At 32.8% G+C, this 23,320-nt stretch overlaps 1 protein-coding gene across 2 annotated transcripts in view; it reads left to right on the plus strand.

Annotated features, from left to right (window-relative positions):
• Positions 1–23,320, plus strand: part of LOC122504061 (tensin-3-like) — a 566,797-nt gene that overhangs the window by 308,773 nt on the left and 234,704 nt on the right. For both annotated transcript variants that reach the window (XM_043614943.1, XM_043614945.1), the window contains exon 2: positions 19,350–19,414. In XM_043614943.1, coding sequence (XP_043470878.1) covers positions 19,407–19,414 — 8 coding nt within the window. In that variant the 5' untranslated portion in view covers positions 19,350–19,406. The remainder of the gene's footprint in view (positions 1–19,349; positions 19,415–23,320) is intronic.

Genomic DNA, 23,320 nt, shown 5'->3' on the forward strand with positions numbered 1-23,320 from the left:
TCACATCTTTTTTTAAGGGGAGAGACCGGCGAAATTTGAACCTATCAAAATATCCATCGCTGAGAGGTGCCAAATTTTTTTTAGCATCATTTTAGATGCAAAATTATAATTTGGTGTCAAATTTAAAAAAAAATTTTTTTGTAAATTTGAATTTTTCAAAATTGATACGATTGATTGTTGGGGGACATCTGAAAAGCTTGTAAAAAAATTTCGTTGAAAAATATTAAAAATTGTAGAAGTAGTTCCACTTTTTAGGTTAAAATTTTGCTAATATTGCATTAAAAACGCTCTTTTTTACCTATTATTTTTTATTTTTTACTCAAAATACATAAATACACATACACACACATAATACATACATAAACACACACATATATATGTGTGTGTATGCATGTGTGTGTATGTATGTAAACATAACGATTTCGATGATTCAAGTGATAGTCATTCCGATCAGTTACCCGAGATAAATAAAAGAATACAAAACAAAATTGATTTATTGTCGGATGATGTCCGTACAAATGATTCTGAGTTAGAATATGCTTTCATCGATATTTCGCAGCTCAATCCCCTGTTAACAAATGTGAAATGTAATGATTGCAACGGAACTGCATTGAAGTTCAATTTGGATTACATTGGTAATGGATTTGCTTGTAAAATCAATTTGCAATGTGAAGATTGCGATAGAAGTGGATTAGACTCTCTAAAGTCACAAGTTTACACTTCTAAAAGAACAGAATCGGAAGAAAGAATGACCAGACCACCTTTTGATATAAACTTACGTTTAATAACTGCCTTTTTGTATATGGGAAAAGGTTATGCAGCGATAGAACAGTTTGCTATGTTTATGAATATGCAACCTTTTGCTAAATCTACTTTTCAAAGCTATGTTACTAAAGTAAGTAAAGGCATTGATATAGTAACCGAAAAATTTATGGAAGAAAGCAGATCGCTTATTAGGGAAGCATACGAGAAAAACAAAGATCTATTGGAAGTTTCTCAGGAGGAAAATGATTTTGAAATGGCAGTACCAGATGTACAAGTTCTATTGAAAGATTCTCAAGAGGAAAATGATTTTGAAATGGCAGTACCAGATGTACAAGATCTATTGGAAATTTCTCAAGAGGAAAATGATTTTGAAATAATAATACCAGATTTACACGAGAAAAACAAATATTTATTGGAAGTTTCTTAGAAGGATAATGATTTTGAAATGGCAGTACCAGATGTACAGGTTAAACTACCAAATGCAATAGAGAAACAAAATGAACAGATTTTGCATATCAGTGTCAGTTATGATGGATCCTGGCATACTCGTGGCTTCAAATCAAAACATGGAATCGGATGTGCTATTGATTTGGAGACTGGATTGATCGTTGATTTTGATTTTTGATGTCATGTCAAAATTTTGTCTGGCCTGCAGTATATCAGCAAATGAATTAGGAGAAGATTCTTCTGAATTTTATATATGGCAACAAGGACATGCAAATGATTGTCAGAGTAATCACTCTGGTTCTTCAGCTTCAATAGAAGTAAAAAATTGGTGAAGAAATTTGTAAACGTACGGAGTCATATGGTTTCCGCTTTACTACTTATGCTTTCAGATGAAGACGCAAAAACAAATACAAAGTCTAAATGTATATGGAGCAGAAGTCGAAATTGTAAAAGAAGAGTGCGTGAATCACGTCGGGAAAAGGTAAATAAAACATTAATTTTTTATTATTATTATTATTATTATTATTATTATTATTTGCTTAGGGACTTTTGGGAAATCTGCCTACAGATACCTTGGATTCCGCACTCCAAGGTTATGTGGGTTTGGTATGATAAAACAAAAGGAAATATAAAAAAAAGAAAAATAAATATATATTATAGTAAATTTAATAAACTGTCGACCTACTACCAGCCCGACCCACTAAAACCCGTAACCCTTCTTCTGGAGCCCTTTACCCTCCCTCGGAACTGTCGTAAGACTTTAGCCTTCGAGGGTGGCGCTCCGACTCTGTCGCTCATGCGACTTTGTTCTCTCTCTGCGGTTATAATATGGTGACAGAAGAACGAGCACAAAAAAATACACTTGGAGGAAGAGGATTTGGCCAATTAAAGCAGACAACCATACAAAAGCTTTCTGAATATTATAAGAATGCCATATATATGCAACTAAGGGAGATATTCAGGTATGTACTTTTAGGTTTTCTAAAAATCTCAAAAGATCAGAAGAAGACAATTCAGAATTATTACGATATTCCATGGATGTCCTGTGGATATCTATGTATATAAAGATATACATAGAATCTCTAGGAATATACATGCATTTCTTCCTTAGGGGCGGTTCACCAAGTACGTAACGGTGTATTTTGAAAATTTTACCCCCCCCTCCCTCATGTGACAAACTATTGCATACATTAGCGTCTTTATTTCTACTGGCTATAACAAATAGTATTTACTTATATATTTTGTGAACGGTCCCTAGCAACGCATGCCGACGACTATTCATAGTAATCCTTAGGACTATTGTTTTAGGGATATCCACCGGTAGGAATATCCCTGGAACATCCTTGATAGAATGCCTCAAATATATGTGTGGTAAAAGAAACAATAAACAAACAAAATAATTTTATAGAAAATGAAGAATGCAATTCTGGCTTCAATATACCATGCTGTATCCACTGACTAAGAACCCCAACACTCAAAGTGTCCTGAAGGTGAATCTTCCTGGTGCTTTTTCAATGCATCATTAGCAAGAGGAAAAATTCCCGGAGACCACAAGACCAATGTTTATACACAAATCGCAGTTGCTTTTTGAAGCTCGTTCTTAAAGCACGCTGAAATGTGTTGAAACTTTTATTTATTTCTGATTATTGTATTATTTGGATATTTATATTATGGCGGATGTAAATGTGTGTGAAATGATGGAGTGTGATCTCAGTGATAATGAAGAAATTAATGAAACTAAAGATAGTGTTATTGATAGATTTTTAAAGTTGCGTGAAAACAGTAAGATGAAGCATGTTTTAACTGTTGAAGAGAAATTATTACTTTTGAAAGTAAGAAGCTTTTTTGAAAATGAAAAAGAAACTAAAAACTGTCGTGCACCTGTTGTCAAACGTACATCGGAATGTTTACAAATTTCTGTAAGCACAGTAAAACGTGTAACTCGGGAAGCTGCATTATTGAATTTAAAGAAACCACATCAAAAATATGGACGGCCACCTATCTACATTGACGACTTTTTTTTAGGAGTTGTGAGAAGGAAAGTTTTTGATTTTTATATGTCAAAAACTATTCCCACTGTAGAAAAACTTCTTAAAACCCTTAAAAAGACGTTTCTGATTTTCCCAACATATCTCGGACAACTTTATGGAGGCTTCTAGAAAAAGTTAATTTCAAATATGGAAAGTTGAATAAAAAGCCTATCCTCATGGAAAGTAAAAAATTACTGAAAGTCGGAGGTACTATTTAATGCAAGTACAAAAGTTCAGGAACATGAATTATTCTATTTTTTTTTACTGATGAATCATGGTGCGGTGGAAATCATACACTTTCCTATGGATGGATGGAGCAAGTTTTGACAGAGTATGTGGACAATTACGATATGTACCGTTCAGGGGTTCAGAAAATTGGAAATTATCGAGGCGGTTTTGTTACTCCGTCAGGCGCTGGTAAACGTGTGATTTTATTACACATTGGAAATGAAGATTGCTTCCTCCCAAACTGCATGAAGTGTTTCATTGGAAAGAAAAGTTCAGCCGATTACCATGGTGAGATGAACGCTTTACATTATGGAGAGTGGTTCAGGGACGTTCTTATGAAAGTGCCAAAAAATTCTGTAATCGTATTGGATCAAGCACCGTACCATACGATGCTTGATCCAAATTTTCGAAACGTAACTTCAGCTTGGAAGAAAAGTGATATTATTGACTGTCTAGTAAAGAAAGGTGTCAACATTCTGGAAAGTCATTCTTCTTTTTGTGACATGAAAAGAAACGAATTATATTAGTTATCACAACAATTTCGTTATCCCAAAGTTTATCTTTTAGATACGATAGCACAAGAAGTAAGAAACAGAGAAGTAAAATTGTTGTGGCTTCCTGTTGCCCACTGTGAACTGAACCCAATAGAACTCATTTGGGCCTTCATTAAAAAACGCGTTGTTGCTACTAACAAAACGTTTAAAATCCAAGACGTTTTGGAATTGTGGAAAGAAATAATGTCGAATTTGCCACCAAATTTGTGGAAAAATTGTGTGAGGCACGCAAAAGAAATTAAAAACGAATACTGAGGACGCCATTCTGCAATTATGGAAGCAATGAGGTTAGTTTTGAAGATACAATCGTCTTCGCTGAGGACTGCAATAACATTTAACGTATGTATTTTCATCAATCAAAATAATTACAAAAATCAATTCAGAATAATAAAAACAATAATAAAAATATTAAATAATATTAAATAATAGTAAATAATAATAATAACAATAATTATATTAGTAATAGTAATTATAACAATAAAAATAATAATAATAATAATAATAATAATAAAAATAAAATTAATAGTAATAATAATAATAATAAAGAGGGTAAACTCTGTGAAGAGATACCAGGATGCACTCCCTCTGCGGAGACTTTCTGCTATCTTGGAGAGACACATCGACCTCCACGTCCGAACATACATGTTCACGTGCCCTTGGATATCATAGACGTCGCATCAATGCTCCGGCAATGCTATAACGTCTACGTAACTAACGGAGGCGGTTCAGGGCCCATCCTGGCCAGATGGTAGTACCCTGTTAAGGCCCGATTGTCCATCGACACGGGACAAAGAATTAAAAAAAATGAAATGGATAAAGATTCAAATAAATTACTCCAAGTGGGTACCTCTGTAGAGGGTAATCCCACCACCGATTCTGATCGGGTTGAAGCCCCGGTAGTCGGTGTAAATGGCTCCAAGGATTTTGGAGGGAGCCAAAGTAAAAATTCCGAGGATGTGAGACTTAGAAGATTCGAAGGTAATGTTTTAGAGCAGGTCGATCTGATCCCTAAAATACTGGAAAGTATGTGGCGTGCTTGCAAAAATCAAAGAAACAGCAAGGATGTTCAGGATGGAATGGTGGCATTGGGGAAGGTGCACGAGGTGCTTCGCAGTAACCTGCGTTTTATTCCTAAGCCCTTCATTAGCCCAAGCAAACCAAGGTCGAATCCAGGAACTCCTAGATCGATGTCGCACGCCGCATCTAGCGAGTGCAAGTCCATTGACCCAAGGAAGCGCCCTAGAGAGTATGAAGGTCCGGAGACTGATTCTACTGTAACCACTCCCAAGGGTAAGAAAGTTAAGAGCAAAGAGACCAAGGCAAACCCTACTGCTATGGAGACGGAGGTGAGTAAGGCTGCTTCGGCCAGGGTTGCTTCTTATTCGGAGGCAACTGTGGAAAATAAGTCTAAACAAAAATGACTTCAAAACCGTCTCCAATAGGAAACGGGAGGCCCGTAAGAGAAAGGCCTTGAAGAGAGCGGAGAAGAGGGAGGGACTGCAGAAGCGCCCCCCCAAAATTAGAACCACGGAGGCAATACAAATTTTGGCCCGGAACCCAGAGACCTACTATGATCTTATAAAACTGGCAACAACTTCGGTAAAGCCAGAGGAAACTGGCACCGAGATTCTGAAAATTAGGAGAACTCTTAAAAAGGAGGTTCTTGTTGTGGTCAAAAAGGGGGGTGAAACTTCAAAGTTCGCTGAGAAACTTACCTCCGTCCTTCAGGACAAGGCCGAGGTTACGGCTCTTGTCAGTAAAAAGACCCTCGAAATTCGGGAACTCGACGAAACAACTTCAGAAGCGGACGTTTTAACCGTCTTAAAGGAGAAGTTGCAAAAGCCCGAACTAGATGTGACTTGCCGACTTCTGACACGTTTTGGTGGTACGAAAGTGGCACTAGTCCGCTTAACTGAAACTGACAGCGATTGTCTACTAAAGCTGGGCAAGGTGCGCATAGGTTGGATAAACGCATCCATCCGAACGCACTTAGAAGTGACAAGATGTCAAAAGTGCCTAGCCTATAGACACGTGACCCGAATTTGCAAGGGCCCCGACAGAACAAAAAACTGTCAGAGATGCGGCAAAACGGGACACTTCGCCAAAAGTTGTACTAGCAACAAGCCAAAGTGCATAACGTGTACAGATTTGGGAAAAACTACGGAAGCTTCTACGCGCCACCATGCGGCACTCACTCGTGTTGTGCGGCACGCAGAGAGAAACCGGCCTGTTCGTAAGTTCCTTGATGCGTGCCTCCCTACGTGCCTAGTAGCGTTCCTAGTTGTAGCAGAAGAGTTTTGAAAATATTTTGTTACTGAGTATTTTACTTATGAAATTGAAATAAATCTAATCGAATTATGTTTTATTAATATCATTTCCAGTCTTTTATTTTGCATATATTGTCATTGGTTTGCTCGAAAATTACAAAAATTCAATTGAATACCTTGACATAAACATAACCGCAAAAGTGATTATTTTGAATAGCAAATAAAAGTATATAATTTAAATTTATTTCAAAAATATCAATTGCAATGTTTCTTGTAATTAAGATGTTTTGTTTGTATTTAAAGTCGATCTGTAATTATAATTAAGGGAATTTTAAGGGGCACACCTAGTGTGAGCGCCTAAAAAAACGGTGATTTTTAGGAATTTTTTTTGAAGAATGTATTGCCTCAAATGTTTTCAATTTTTTTTACCTTTATTTGTCTATAAATCAGTTATTAATTTTTTATTTTTGTAAAGAAAAATACATATTTTTTTAAAAGTTATGTCCCATCTTGCAAGTGTAAAAAAAAAAGTTGTCCCACTGCTGCAGTGATTGCGGCCTTCTGAGTGACTGAAATCAAAAAAACCAAAAAGATTATTAAACTAGAAGACATTTGCCGTACTATGACCCTCGGATAGAAAAAAATATTGAATTTCAAAAAAATGGCGGAGTTTTGAAAAAAAATTATAAATTTCGACTAAAAAATTCGATAGTTTTTGGCATCCCAAAATTTTATGTTTCATCCAAAAAAAAACTGGAGCCTCAAAGTACGGAAAATATCTTCTAGTATAATAATCTTTTTGGTTTTTTTTATTTCAGTCACTCAGAAGGCCGCAATAACTGCAGCAGTGGAGAAACTGGTTTTTTTATACAGCGAATAACTCTTTTAAAAAAATATATTTTTCTTTGCAAAAATTACAAAATGTTCACTATTTATACAAATATACATGTACAAAACTTTAAAAAAAATTAGATGCAATAATTTCCTTGAAAAAAATTCCTAAAAATCGACGTTTTTTTTAGTCACTCACACTAGGTGTGCCCCTTAAGGTTTTGGTAATTTTCTATAAAAATTGAAAATTACAATTCATTTAGGTTATGGGCAGAATTGAAGCAAGCGAATGTATCAAAGATTATAAAAAATTGAATTGAACTTATAATTGAAGAACAATTTTTCAAAAGTAGATAAATCAATGTATTTTTAAAGAAAATTGAGATGAAAGCAGATTTAAAATATTAAGGACCTTCTGAATCGATCTGTCACTGTTGAATTAAAAAAATATTTTGTTATCAAAGAATTTTTAATTTTAAATACCTTAATTGTATTTATTTAAATTAAAGGAAAAACACAAATAAATAATTTTCAATAACAACAATTTATTCTAAAAAATTGATATTGTTGAAATAAATTTAAATTATATTTTATTTGCTATTCAAAATAATCACTTTTTACTTTGCGGTTATGTTTATGTCAAGGTATTGAATTGAAATTTTGTAATTTTCGAGCAAATCAATGACAATATGTATATGCAAAATAAAAGACTTGAAATAATATTAATAAAACATAATTCATTAGAATTATCCTATTAATCAAAATAATCACTTTTATTTACTTTGCGGTTATGTTTATGTCAAGGTATTTGTATCGTTCAATTAGAGAAATATCTCATGTAGGTGAAGGAAGGATTCCGCAGAGGAGTTGTTCCAGATAAAGAAAAATAGTAACTTTAACTTTTGAAGAAAAAAGGAATTTATTAACTGAATTTAAAGTTAATGAAATGAATTTCACAGAAAATGAAAAGGGTACTCATCGAGTCGATTTAACATGTGGGAAGTTGGGTCCAAAGGGTCCAATGCTGAAGTTGAAAAGGAGATCCAGTTCGATTCAAGCACGTGGTGAATTTGAGGCCAAATGATCCAATGCTGAGGTTGAAAGGGAGATCCAGTTCGATTCAAGCACATGGTGAATTTGAGGCCAAATGATCCAATCCTGAGGTTGAAAGGGAGATCCAGTTCGATTCAAGCACGTGGTGAATTTGAGGCCAAAGGATCCAATGTTGAGGTTGAACCATAGAGGTGCGTCTTCTCTTGCTGCCGGAACAGGACTGCTATCGCCAGCCTTCTCCCCTCTCCAGTAAGGAACACTGTACCCGTCGGCAAACGAAAAAGGCCGAAGATTGGATTCGGAGCGAATCGTAGCAACGCGACTGAAACTTTAACTCAAAAGGAACAAGAAAAAAAGGAAATAAAACGTATAACTCCGAACAGTATTGAATTGAAATTTTGTAATTTTCGAGCAAACCAATGATAATATATGCAAAATAAAAGACTGGAAATAATATTAATAAAACATAATTCGATTAGATTTATTCTAATTTCATAAGTAAAATACTCAGTAACAAAATATTTTCAAAACTCTTCTGCTACAACTAGGAACGCTACTAGGTACGTAGGGAGGCACGCATCAAGGAACTTACGAACAGGCCGGTTCCTCTCTACGTCACGAGTAAGTGCCGCATGGTGGCGCGTAGAAGCATCCGTAAAAAACGGAAGTCAACCATATCCCTGGAAGAATTTCCTGCCCGGTTTACAAGGAGGAACTAGAGAAACTTAAAAGGGCAAATCCCTAAAGCTCCTTCAAGTCAACCTGCATACAAGTAAGGATGCACAGGTGCTCCTGATGCAAACAGCTAGGGAACATGAGGTCGATATCCTGTTCTGCAGTGAGAAGTATCAAGGAAGCGACTTCGCACCTTGAAATCAGGATAAGGCGAAGAGAGCCGCCATCAAGCTGTGTAACCCAGAATTGCGGGTTGACAAGTTCTTGGAGACAAGCAGCGGGTTTGTGTGGATAGAGGTGGTTAATATACGTATGTATAGCTGCTACTTCTCACCCAACGACCCACTGACAAACTTCGAAGCCAATATCGAAGACTTAGAAGCGAGCCTCACAGAATCCAGGCTGGATGTCATCATCACTGGTGATTTTAACGCAAAGTCGCCAGAGTGGGGTGAGACGAGACTCGACAAGAGAGAAATTCGTATTGGAAAAATGATCTCCAGAAACGACTTATTAGCTGTAAACCGAGGTAATACATGGACTTTTAGACGAGGTGCGATCGGATCAATTATAGATCTAACAATCGCATCGTCTAAACTATTTAGCCGCATAACCGACTGGCGGGTCTCTGAGGAATATACCGCAAGTGACCACTAGTACATTCAGTTCTCAGTCTCGATGGGAGACACACGAAGAGGAAAAACTAGGATGCTCCTAGTCGCAAAACCTCCTCGTAAAATATGAAGAGACTCGACAAGGAAAAGTTCGGTCGGTCCCTAAGAGAAGCCCTTTTAATTGAGGACTTGGGCTGGGTGAAGAGGCCGAGCAGTCTGGATAGGGAGGTGCGAGCGGTGAGGAACATGATAGTCACCGCTTGCAATGCGTCAATGCCATGCAAAGGCGCTATTCCCGTAAGAAAATTCTTGCACTAATGGTCAGAGGAGCTAGCCTCCTTGAGAAAGGAATGCCTCAAAGCAAGAAGGACATATACTCGATCTAAGGGAGATCCCTTGCTGAAAGAGGCTTTCAAGGAGGCGAAAAAGGACCTCAAGAAAGAGATCCGCAGGTCGCGACGCCGTAGCTGGAAGGACCTAATCGAGGAAGTCGATAAGGACCCATGGGGTCTGGCTACATAGAGTTATTAGAATAGAGTGCGCGAGTTATACCTTTTACCGTGAGAGGCATTCTTAGGCGCATAGAAAGAGACAAAAGCATGAAAGTAGACCCCTATTCTTACCTTGTTTATTGGCGCATGTGCAAGAATGAAAGTTTTTGGTTAGGTTTTTGTCTAAAAAGATCGCATGAAAAATTGTTTTAAATATTATAAATGTTTTATTTTAATTTTAAATTTATTTTAAATTATTTATTTGTCATGTAAATAAAAGAAAAATATAATTGCAAGCAAGCAACAGTTGTTTCGATGCATCAGCTGTTTCACTATCGCGCATGCGTTATTAGAGAAAGAAAGGAAAGGGGTCTTCTTTTCGTATGGCTGTTTCCGTCTATGCGCCTAAGAAACATTTTGGTCGCTTGCGCACTCTATTCTAATAACTCTATGTCTGGCTATTAGAATCGTGACTAAGAAATTAGTGACGAGACAAAAGACCCCCGGCCTGGACAATCCCGGTTGGGTCAGAAAGGTAATAAGTTCTTTGTTTCCTCCTACAGAGCCATACCTAAGAAGGGACTGGAGTTTTTGCAAAGTCGAAGAGGAAGAACTCTTCACAATTAGTGAACTACAAAAAGCAGGCAAAAGATTTAAAACAGGTAAGGCGCCTGGAATCGATGGGATAAGTAACGAGATCCTAAAGTTAGTTATCGACACTTCACCCCAGATTCTGCTTCGATGCTTTAATCTTTGCCTTGAGAGAGGAGAGTTCTTCCGCGACTGGAAGCGACAGAGGCTAGTCCTCCTGAGGAAAGGTGAAAAACCTCTAGATAAAGTTTCATCATACAGGCCTATATTCCTGCTAGATACGATGGGTAAACTTCTAGAAGATATGGTTCTGCAGAGAATGCAAAGCCACTTGACCGAACAGAATCGTCTATCCGATCACCAATTTGGTTTCCGTAAAGGCAAGTCCACAGTTCATGCCATCCAGGCAGTTGTGGACATAGCCAAAGCAGGAAAAAACAAATTGGGATCTGGAAAAAGGAAGAGCTTCTGCGCGTTGGTAGCAATTGACATACGCAACGCGTTTAATTCCGCAAGATGGAAAGATCTCATCGAGTGACTGTCTGTGAAAATATACTGTCAGCGCAGAGATCGATAACAACGCGTATCATCTCTGCATATAAGACGGTATCTACGAGTGCTGTGCAGGTCCTTGCAAGTGTCCCGCCAGCAGATCTTTTGGCGAGGGAAAGGTAAGAAATGTTTCTCTTTTCTAAAGAAAGAAGTTCCTTGGATGAGGAAATAAGACCAAGCAAGGGCCTGATCCGCAAAGAAGCGAGGCACAGGCTCATAGAAAGATGGCAAGAAAGATGGGATGGTGAGGAAAAAGGTCGATGGACTTATCGCCTTATCCCGGCACTCGCCACCTGGATAAATAGGAAACACGGTCAGGTTTCCTATTATCTGACTCAGGCGCTCACAGGTCACGGGTGTTTTAACTCGTACCTGTGTCGCTTTAAATTACGCGAGGACGAGGTGTATGCATATTGACAGTTCCGGGAGGACAACGCGACGGTGTTAACTGTCAGGTTACACCGGAGAACATGGTAGAGCTGAGGACCCAGTCGGAAGAAAATTGGCGGCAAGTCGAGAACTTCGCAATCTCGGTTATGTCGAGGAAGGATGTCGACGGCCGCCAAAAAGCGTAATTTAAACAGCTTTTAATTTGTTTGTTTGTTTTTTTATTAATTTATTTTGTGATTTATTTGTCCTTATACATTTTTTGGTTTGTTTTCTGTTTTTTATTCGCCTTTGTACAGTTTTGTCTTTTCAAAAAAATTAAAATTTGTTTTTTTTATTATTGTTGTGCTGTAAATTCTGCTTAGACTTTGAAATAGTTTTAATCATTTTTTTTAACTACGGACGAATGAAAACCGCAGAGAAAGGAAGAAGGTCGCATTAGCGACAGAGTTGGAGCGCCATCCTCGAAGGCTAAAGTCTCACGACGGTTCCGAGGGAGGGTAAAGGGCTCCAGAAGAAGGGTTACAGGTTTTAGTGGGTCGGGCTGGTAGTAGGTCGCCAGTTTATTAAATTTATTATAACATTGATTTATTTATCTTTTTTTTAATATTTCCTTTTGTTTCATAGTACCAACCCCACATAACCTTGGAGTGCGGAATCCAAGGTATCTGTAGGCAGATTTCCCAAAATTCCCTAAGCAAAATAATAATAATAATAATAATAATAATAAAAATAAAATTAATAGTAATATTAACAGTAATAATAATAACATTAATAATAATACTAATATTTATATTAATAATAATAGCAATAATGAAAATAACAACAACTTTAACAGTAATAAAAGTAATAATAATAATAATGAATACTGACGTTGATAATTTTAAATTTTATTATTATATTTTTTCGTTTCTACGCCTATGGAGTTTGAAGCACTCACTACTTCTGAATTTCTTTTCAGGCATAAAGGATACAAAGAAAGGACCAAGTCTTTTCCTGATTGTGGTGATAGTATCAGTTTCAAGAGCCAATAAAAAATAGTGATGAAAGAAGAATCGCGTTCTAAACTTATAATAATTTTTATTGTTAGGGGAGACTGGGGTAAACCCGCCCACTTTTTTTCAGATCGGTATAAATCTAGGAAATTATTCTCTAAATCGAAGTTAATTTATATTATTTGAAAGCTTATGATTTCTACTAAAAAAATAAAAAAGAGTTTTTGATTTATCTTTTTTAGTTTAAATAATGAATATAGGTTTCATGAATTACAAATATGGATTTAAATAATGTTATATTTTATTAAGAGAAAATGAAATGTAGTTACAATTTTGGTTTTAACAAGTCATAAATAGTGTTATTGTTAAAATATAATACGTGAAATTATTTTAATTTCTCAATTTTAAATTAAAAACTAAGTGAGCGGGTTTACCCCGACTTCACGTGAGCGACTTTACCCCGAGTGTATTCCTCACATTTCAGAATAAATTAAATTAAATCTTTTTGAAATAAGATAAAACTATACATGTACTTCGAAGAAGGACATCCAATAGCAACAAAAAAAATTTTCCAAATAAATTAAGACTCAAAAATAATGATCGAAAAACTTAAAAATCCAAAAAACGTTTTTTTTCTGATACCTCTAAAAACATTTGGTTGCCTCTGATTCTATGTTGAATTCATGAAACTAAACGAAAGTTCGTTAATATAAGTTGAATGTTAAGTACTATTCACAGTATCAATATCTCCATCTTAAGTTGAGTTCATCGCGTTAAATCGCTGGTGAGCGGGTTTACCCTGTGCGCGGATTTACCCCAGTCTCCCCTACTTAATTTTTTGAGTTAATTGATTTTTTTGAAATTTATTGTTTTTTGAATGAACTTTCTATCACTGTTAGAAGCTCAGATAGCATTGTCGTGTATTATTGGTTGTATTTCTAAAAGTTAATAACATTTTTGAATTTTTATTGTCACTATTGATTAAGGAGAAACCAAAGAATATGCTTGATTTTTTTTAATGTTTTATTTTGAATCGTGCAATTGCCAGAATTCGCCAAAGTTCGTCAATCGCATTTTCCTGTATTTCCCTGTGTTTTTATATACTCTAATGCTAATTACTTTATAAGAAATGAATGTATGTATGTTTCATGAAAAGAAAGTATGTACTCAATAAAATGATCTATACAGTGAATGTTTTTTCGCTTGATTTTTTTTTGTTGAGTTATTACAGTTTAAGTTTCAGGGCTCAACATTTATGAAACGCATAGTAAGTATGTATACCTAAGTATCTATGTAGGTATGTTTGTGAGTATCTATGTATGTAAGTATCTACGTATGTGAGGCATTCCATGTCAAGTGATCCAGGTGTCTTACGGTGTAATGCTTATTTCGATAATTTTTTACTCTTAAACTATTAAACATAAAAATTTGGCAAGGTACATTTTGGAAAGGTTTTTTCATGCTCTTTCGATTGAAAATAAGCATTTAAAAAAAAAATATTTTTTGACCCAAAAAAATCAAAATTAAAAATAAATTTTAATTTTTTGGAAAAAAGGTCCCATTTTTTTTTTTATACGAAAGCTGAGGTTTTTTCCTAAAAGGACATATAAATGAAAAAGTGGGACAAGAATGTTTAAACATTGAAAAACAGAGGTTTCTACTCTCTAAACCCGGTTTTTAGCTCTGTTTACGAGAAAATTCATTTTTTCAATGTTTAAACATTCTTGTCCAACTTTTTCATTTATATGTCCTTTTAGGAAAAAACCTCAGCTTTCGTATAAAAAAAAAAATGGGACCTTTTTTCCAAAAAATTAAAATTTATTTTTAATTTTGATTTTTTTGGGTCAAAAAAAATTTTTTTTTTTAAATGCTTATTTTCAATCGAAAGAGCATGAAAAAACCTTTCCAAAATGTACCTTGCCAAATTTTTATGTTTAATAGTTTAAGAGTAAAAAATTATCGAAATAAGCATTGTACTGAAAAACCCAAAAATTTAACCCCCTCCCCCTCGGAAAATATTGGACTAGGTAAAAAAATATTTTCACGAAAAATTACTATCTATTAGTACTACAAAAGCCCCAAGTTTTGCTACGATTGGAGAAAAATTTTTCTCCACCCGGATCACTTGACATGGAATGCCTCATGTATGTATCTATGTATTTGAGTGTGTATATATGTATGTGTGTATGTATGTGTTTATGTATGTATTATGTGTGTATGTGTATTTGTGTATTTTGAGTGAAAAATAAAAAATAATAGGTAAAAAAGAGCGTTTTTAATGCAATATTTGCAAAATTTTAACCTCAAAAGTGGAACTACTTCTACAATTTTTAATATTTTTTAACGAAATTTTTTTTACAAGCTTTTCAGATGTCCCCCAACAATCAATCGTATCAATTTTGAAAAATTCAAATTTTGAAAAAAAAATTTTTTTTGAAAATAGCCAAAAAATTTTCTTTTTCAAATTTGACACCAAATTATAATTTTTCATCTAAAATAATGCAAAAAAAATTTGGCACCTCTCAGCGATGGATATTTTGATAGGTTCAAATTTCGCCGGTCTCTCCCCTTAAGAGAAATACAAGTCACCAAAGTATGAAGGAGTTTACACCGAGTGGCATATATTTATATACTCGTGCGCCCATAAACGGATATACCTCCAGAAGAATAGACTCGCGCCTGCGCATAATGTTTGCCTGCAGCTGTGTAGTGAAAGACTTTGCCTTGACCACGTGTTTGCGCAGGCGCGAGTTTATTCTCGTGGAGGAATATCTGCTTTATCTGCTTATACTCGCACGAGTATAAATATATGCCTCTCTTCTATGAAGGAGTTTACACCGTAAGCCTTAAATATAAGCCTCCGCGAGCATAAACGGATATGCCTCCAGGAGCATATATTTGCGCCTGCGCGAACACGTGGTCAAGGCAAACTCTTTCACAACACAGCTGCAGGCAAACACTTTGCGCAGACGCAAGTATATCCTCATGGAGGCATATCCGTTTATGCTCGCGGAGGCTTATATTTAAGGCTTACGGTGTAAACTCCTTCTATGACGTGTAAACGCATGAGCCCAAAGTGTTCATGACGCATATATGCGCAACTTCAAAAAGGTGATTAAAAACTTCTTAAATATTTCTGAAACCGCATACTCGGGGGTTTTCGAGGTCGCTGATTACGAAACTGAAATCAGTTTTTAAAAATTCAAAATGGCTGATACAATATGGCGGACGACAAAATAAAAAATTAATTGGATTGGCTTGAAAGTTACTTGGGGGTTTTAGTATTACATAGCTGCATGCAACGATGCGTGTAGTATATAATCTAGTATATAAAAAATAAAATTAAAGAAAATAAATAAAAATTTTTAAAAAATGGAATGTACACTGAGAGAAATGGATAGTCAGATTTTGATGTTAAAAAGATGATGTTACACGATACTATCATTATGCTACTGCCAACCATCACAGATGCTAAAAAAATATAGTTATGCTACCCCGTACTACCGAGATGTTACTCCTGATGATATTGATGGTAACGGTGACTATCTAGATAGCTGTCTGTATACGTAGCATTAAAGATGGTCACCCTAACCACAATTATGTTACCCACTACTATAAATTTCTCTCCGTGTAAAATCCTATGGCAGCCTCCTTGTGGTACATTCTAGGGTAGTGAATTTAAAAAATTTAATAAACTATAAAAATTAAATTGAATCAGCTATTTTGAATTTTGGAAAACTGATGTCAGATTCGTAATCAGCGACCCTAAAAACCCTCGAGTATTCAGTTTTAAGACATTATAATTAATTTTTTATTTTGTCGTCCACCATATTGAATCCGACATTTTGAATTTTTGAAAACTTATGTTAAATTCGTAATCAGCGACCCTTAAAACCCCCGAGTAACTGGTTTCAAGCAAATTCGATGAATTTTGAAAAAATTTTCTCCATCTTGGATCCGCCATTCGAATTTCGAAAAACTGATCTCAGATTCGTAATCAGCGACCCCAAGTTTCATAAAAATCCATTAAAAATTGTTTCAACACACTTTTGGCCCGAACAGTGGAAATCTCGTTGACAACCAAGGGGTTAATAAAATTTCTTTGATTTTTTTGTATTGGTTGTCGTATAAAGTACAAGCCACAATTTTAACATTATTTTTATGGCAAAGTTTTTAGCAATTGACTTTGGACCTCATTTTGAGGTTATGTTAGCCTTTTGTAGGTTCAAAGTTAGGTCAAAATTGATATAAATTGATATAAGGTCAAATTTAACCTCAATTTTGATGTATCGTAACGAACCATTACCGTAAATTTTGACGTAACCTGAAGGAAGTCAAAAATGGTAAATTTGACCTAAATTTTAAAGTAGGACAGTTCCAAGGGAAAAGCAAATGGTAGATCACCGATTTTTCTTAAACTCTGTAATTTTGTAGTACTTGGGGTACTAAATAACTGTGCCAAACAGTTTTTCAAAAAAAAATTTTTTTGCAAGATATAATTACATTTGAAAATTCGGAATTTGAAAAAAATTACTTTTTTCGAGGATTTTTATTTCGAAAACTATTGATTCTACAAAAAAAAGTCATTTATTCAAAATTATAGACAAAATGTCAATTTTTTATAATAATAAAAAAAAAGTTAAGAAAAATTAATTTTTTAATAATTGGTTTAAACAATAATTTTTTATTGTTAAAAAAATATGGTAGGGACATCATGGAATTTCCTAGAAAAATTAGTTTCTCAAAATTTAAACCTTCCTTAATAAGGCGTTAAATTTTTAAAGAGGTGCTTCCTGATGTTTTTGAGAAATTTTTTTGAAGTTTACGCTACGAGTTTTTGTGTGTTACGCTAACTAAGCAGCGCCTATAAAAGTGTATTTTAAAAGACGATATGACCTTCACTGCTCGCCTCTAATACATTTATTAATTATATACGTATATATTATTATTATAAACAGTTTAACAATATATTTTTAACTTTTTTATAAACATTATTTTCCCTTTTTAACCCATTAATGCCCATGGTCCCAGGAACGCAAATATAAAAAAGTAACTATTGGGATCCTGGCATGGGGTCTAATGATAATTTTTTTAAACAATTTGTTATAAACAAATGAAGAAAAATTGATTTTCATAAAAAAACTGATAGCGCCATTCGATTCTACGCAAAAAACTACTACGAGAACGTATATTACATTATTTTAAAAGAAAGACATATTGTTGTAAAAATATTATAAACAATTAGCCTGCATTTATACTGTATGAGGTCTAAGGATAGTTTTTGAGGTAAAAATTTTGTATAAAAAATGTTTAACGTTAAAATCTCTCCTAATTAAACTAATTTTGTTTTAAAAAATTTTTAATTTCAAAAACGATTCTTATACCTTATTCAGTATAAATGCAGGCTAATTGTTTATAACATTTTTACAACAATAGGTCTTTTTTAAAAATTATATAATATATGTTTTCGTAGTGGTTTTTAGCGTAGAATCGAATGGCGCTATAAATTTCTTATGAAAAACCATTTTTCTTCATTTGTTTATAACAAATTGTTAAAAAAAAATTTTTTTAATATTCAACGTCAAAAATTATTATTATACCCCATGCCAGGATCTCAATAGTTACTTTTATTATATCTGCATTCCTTTGCCTATAGGCATTAATGGGTTAATGTAAAAAATCTTTTCCTTAAAGCTTTTTTTCAGTTAGTAGAAAATAAATTTGACACAATAACGTTTGACATTTGTTCCATTGAAGACCATAAAAATCAAAAATTAGAAATATAAGTCTGGGTAAAGTGTGGAGCAAAAAATTTTTTACATTAAAAAAGGAAAATAATGTTTATAAAAAAGTTAAAAATATATTGTTAAACTGTTTATAATAATAATATATATATATGTATATAATTAATAAAAATGTATTAGAGGCGAGCAGTTAAGGTCATATTGTCTTTTAAAATACACTGTTATAGGCGCTACTTAGTTAGCGCAACGCACAAAAACTCATAGCGCAAACTTCAAAAATTTTTTTCTCAAAAACATCAAAAAGCACTTCTTTAAAAATTTAACCACTTATTAAAGAAGGTTTAAATTTTGAGAAAATAATTTTTTTAGGAAACTCCATGATGTCCTTAGCATATTTTTTTAACAATAAAAAATTATTGTTTAAACAAATTATTAAAAATTAATTAAATTAAATTAATTTTTCTTAACTTTTTTTTAATATTATAGAAAATTGACATTTTCTCTATAATTTTGAATAAATGACTTTTTCTTGTAAAATTAATAGTTTTTGAAATAAAAATTCTCGAAAAAAGTCATTTTTTTCATTTCAAATTCTAAATTTTCAAATGTAAAAATATCTTGCAAAATATTTTTTTTTTGCAAAACTGTTTGGCACACTTATTTAGTACCCCAAGTACTACAAAATTACAGAGTTTAAGAAAAATCGGTGATCCACGATTTGCTTTTCCTATGGAACTGCCCAGTATCATAAAGACAATTGACCTAAAGGTAAAAAAATAAGTCAAAATTGACTTAAATTTTGACCTAACATAACGGCCCTTATGGACAGCCTCAAATGGGATATTTTAGGCCCCTGAGAGGCCCTTTGGGACCTCCTTTTGACGTGTAAATCAAAAAATAGGTCAAATTTTATCTAAATTTTGACGTAACATAACGACCCTTATTAGGGGCTGTACCTTGCGGCTTTAATCTTTTTGTAATTTATTAAGATAAATGATAATAGAAAATTTTATAATTTGAACATTTTACTAAAAAAATTTTTATTTCCAAAATTAAAGAAATATAAAACAATTTCTTCAAGGTGTGAAAAATAAATAATATCTTTTCTATTCTTCTTTTTTCCAGAACAAATTCTCAACAGCGATTGGCTACGTCACAAGTGGATCAGAATATGAAAACCAAATGGAAGAGTGAGTAAAATTTGATTGTCCTCATTTGTAACTGTGGATTCGAGACAAATCATAAAACATAAAAAAAACAAGTCGAGTTTTTTCCATGTCATTGGTAGACGGCTTAGGAAAAGAAACTGGGCCAGCTGTTCAAGCGAATACTTCACAAGGGTTTCCTGCTTTTTATAAAGTATCTTTCTCTCTTAGTTTTTCATGCTTTTGTCAAACGTTGCTTGTTTTTCTCGACTCAATATACACACACATATACATATAGAAAACCTTTTTAATAAAAATCGTTAATGGCTCTGCCTTTTTCGACTATCTATCTATACTCATAAACTGTTCTCAGCCTTTTTGACCTTATTTTTCTCTAATTAACATTCCATTATTTATATTTTAATAAAATGATACGGAAAAGAGCGCAAGATTTTTTTTTATCATTAATTTTTCAATAAAAAAATATGACGCATAAAAACTAAACTTATTGCTGAAGGTAAAAAAAATGTTTGCAATTACGAGAAGATTTAAAAAACTGAAAGAAATAATTTAATTCAAATAAACGATTACTCGTCTAGTAATAAATGAATATTTATTTCAATCAAATAATTCTTATTTAAATCAATTAAATTGTATTTGAAACAAAAATTTCAGTATTTGAAGAAAATATGAATGGAACCATTTAATTGATTTAAATAAAAATTATTTGATTCAAGTAAATATTTATTTGAGAATAAAGAAATTAAAAATTTTTTTACTCTCTCGAAATTTTGTATTTAATTTTCATTAATTTTTTTATCTAACTTTCAGTCACGCTATGTTAATATTTATTTATTGTGAATTCACGAGTAAATATCTGACCATATAAAAAAATTGTACAATTTTTCATAAATATACAGAAAGTTTGAACACGTAAATAAATATACATGTGGCAATTTCATTACTTTAGATTTGGTTTTCGGCCAAATACTCTTGGTCCATTTATTTAATATCGTAGGGACGCGAACGAAATTTGCTCTAAAATTAATTAACTGACCAGTATGAAAAAGTAAATTTTAATTAAAATATCATCGAAAATAATGTATTTCATGAATTATTCGTTTTCGTACTTGTATAAACACGAAGCAATTCCCTTTGATCAATAATATACAACAATTGGAATTTTGTCATTTAATTACCCTATTTATATCGCTTTTGAACATGTCGGAGAAAAAAAACTGATTTTAAATCGCTTTGTTCAATTTTCCAACGATATATATTCAGTTCAGTCATCAAAGTTGAACATTCAATTGCACCGAAAATGAAATACATTCCAAAAAGATAAATTTGTGTAATAAAAGAATCAAAAAAAGACCAACCTTTAAAAATTACTATAAAGAGAATAAATTATTTTATAGTAATAACAGTGAAATGTTTTACAATATGAAAATAATAAATTATTTTACAATAAAATTCATATATGTGACCGGGTCTGAGAAAAGGGACCTACTTACCAAAATCAACTTTTCGAGAAAAACGCGTTTAAAGTTTTCTATCCAAATAAATTAGATTTCTTGAAACATTTTACATTTTAAATTAACATGATGAGTGTTTTGAATTTTCCCAGAATTATTCACGAAATGATGAGTGTTCTTTATGTATTTTTTATGCTGAATCCGATTTTCATTGTTAAATAATTGTTCAAACAACCCTGTAATTGTTATAAACAATTTATTTTGCAAAAGTCAAATTATGGAATTTTAAAAATTAATTTAAAAGACTTCCGGATGTCCTAGAGGTCTGAAATTTTTTATGCAAGTTCAGAAATGATACAATAATGAATAATTCTGATCTCTACAATAATCCATAGTTATTTTTTGACTCGCAGAACCAGGTTGCCGATGACGGGTATACTTGGGGATCATCTTTGAGGAATTAAGTCGAATTTTTTGTAAATGGTTAAAACCATCATAAAAAAATCGATTTTTTGGTAAGTAGGTCCCTTTTCTCAGACCCGGTCACATATATTATATTTTTCAAAAATATGTACCTAATACATTATTTTGTAATAAAAAATAAAAATAAAACCGCTGCCAAGTTGTACATTTTTGTTATAATTTTGGTACTCATTTCATGAACACTTTGCTTCCTCATAAAGATAATAATAATAATAGAAATATACATATGAATAACTTTTACTTCCTCATAGAGGAAGTATTGTAATACTAAAATTTTTCGAGTTCGATTTTTTGACATATCTTTACGTTATTTGACCTCAGGAGTTCAAAAATTCCGTGTGTGTGTGTATAAACATCACATTTTCATAAGTATCTCGAAATCATGAAGAGCTTTTGGGTTGAATTTTTTTTTTAATTGTAGATCTCACCTGCGGACATAAAATGAGAGTACTTTGAGATAGATTAATAAGTTTAACTAAATTTTTTTTGGATTTTTAATTTTGCAAAAAAAACGTTTTTTTGTCCATACCTTTGAAAAAATGTTAGGACACCTATAGGAAATGTTTTTCAATAATTTTGTAGATTTTTTAGACGTATCTTTTGAGCCCTAATTAAACATTTTTCGTCCATATTAACCGGAGATATTAAACTTTTAAAAATCAAAAATTTTGGAAAATAAGACTTTTTTGAAAATTTTGTTGAAAAATGTAGAAAAAACTATTATAACTATTTTGTAGGGTATTTAAAAATACATTAATTGACCCAAGATTCAATCACTTTTACCATATTTGTAAAAAGTTATTCATATATTTCTATTATTATTATCTCTATGAGGAAGCAAAGTGTTTTTGAAATGAGCACCAAAATTATAACAAAAATGTACAACTTGGCAGCGGTTTTTATAAATATGATAAAAGTGATAAGATTTTGGATAAATCAATGTACTTTTTAATATCCTACAAGATAGTTATAATAGTATAATAGTTAAAGAAAAATTTTCAAACAAAAAAGTTGAGAAAATGTCATTTTTCACAATTTTCTGTTTTTAAAATACTAATAATTTCGAAACTTTTTATCAAATTAGGTTCAAAAATATGTCAATCGAAGCGTTTTTTACTGCTCTACAAGTTGGTAACGATAATTATTTTAAAGTTGCTTCTACATTTTTCAATAAAATTTTCAAAAAAGTCATATTTTCCAAAAATTTTAGATTTTTAAAAGTTTAATATCTCCGGTTAATATGGACGAAAAATTTTAATCATGGATTAAAAGGTGCGTCTAAAAGACTGTACAAAATTATAGAAAAACATTTATAGATGTCCTAACTTTTTTTTAAGTTATGGGCAAAAAACTTTTTTTTGCAAAATTAAAAATCCAAAAAAATATAGTCAAACTCTATTAATCTATCTCAAAGTACTCTCATTTTATGTCCGCACGTGAGACCTACAATTTAATAAATATTCATCCCTAAATCTCTACATGATCTCGAAGTATTTATGAAAATATGTTTACACTCACACACACACACATGTAATGACATTTTTGAACTCCTGAGGTCAAATAACATAAAGATATGTCAAAAAATCGAACTTGGAAAATTTTGGTATTACAATACTTCCTCTATGAGGAAGCAACCCAATGGGAAATTTACAACTGGCGGAGTACTGCGCCAGAACTGTCAGTACTGGCAGCTACGCTGACAGACAGCACTGGTATAACGCTGAAATGATAACGTTGTCGCTGGTGAAGTAGGTACTGCCTGCCAGTGCTGGCTGAGAATATTGCCGCAATAAATGCATATTGTTATTAATTAGTCGTAAATTAATAATTATAAATAATTTAACAACAAAATGGTAAATAATATTAATAAATAGTTATTATTTATAAAATATCTTTGATACAATTACAAATAATCCTAAGTGACACGCCAAATTCTGAACCGGCTATATACTGCTATTTAACCGTGGTGACCGTTTTCTCAATTGTCACTTAG

This window comes from Leptopilina heterotoma, unplaced genomic scaffold (assembly GCF_015476425.1).
Source record: "Leptopilina heterotoma isolate Lh14 unplaced genomic scaffold, ASM1547642v1 Lhet_278, whole genome shotgun sequence".
NCBI classification, from domain to species: domain Eukaryota; kingdom Metazoa; phylum Arthropoda; class Insecta; order Hymenoptera; family Figitidae; genus Leptopilina; species Leptopilina heterotoma.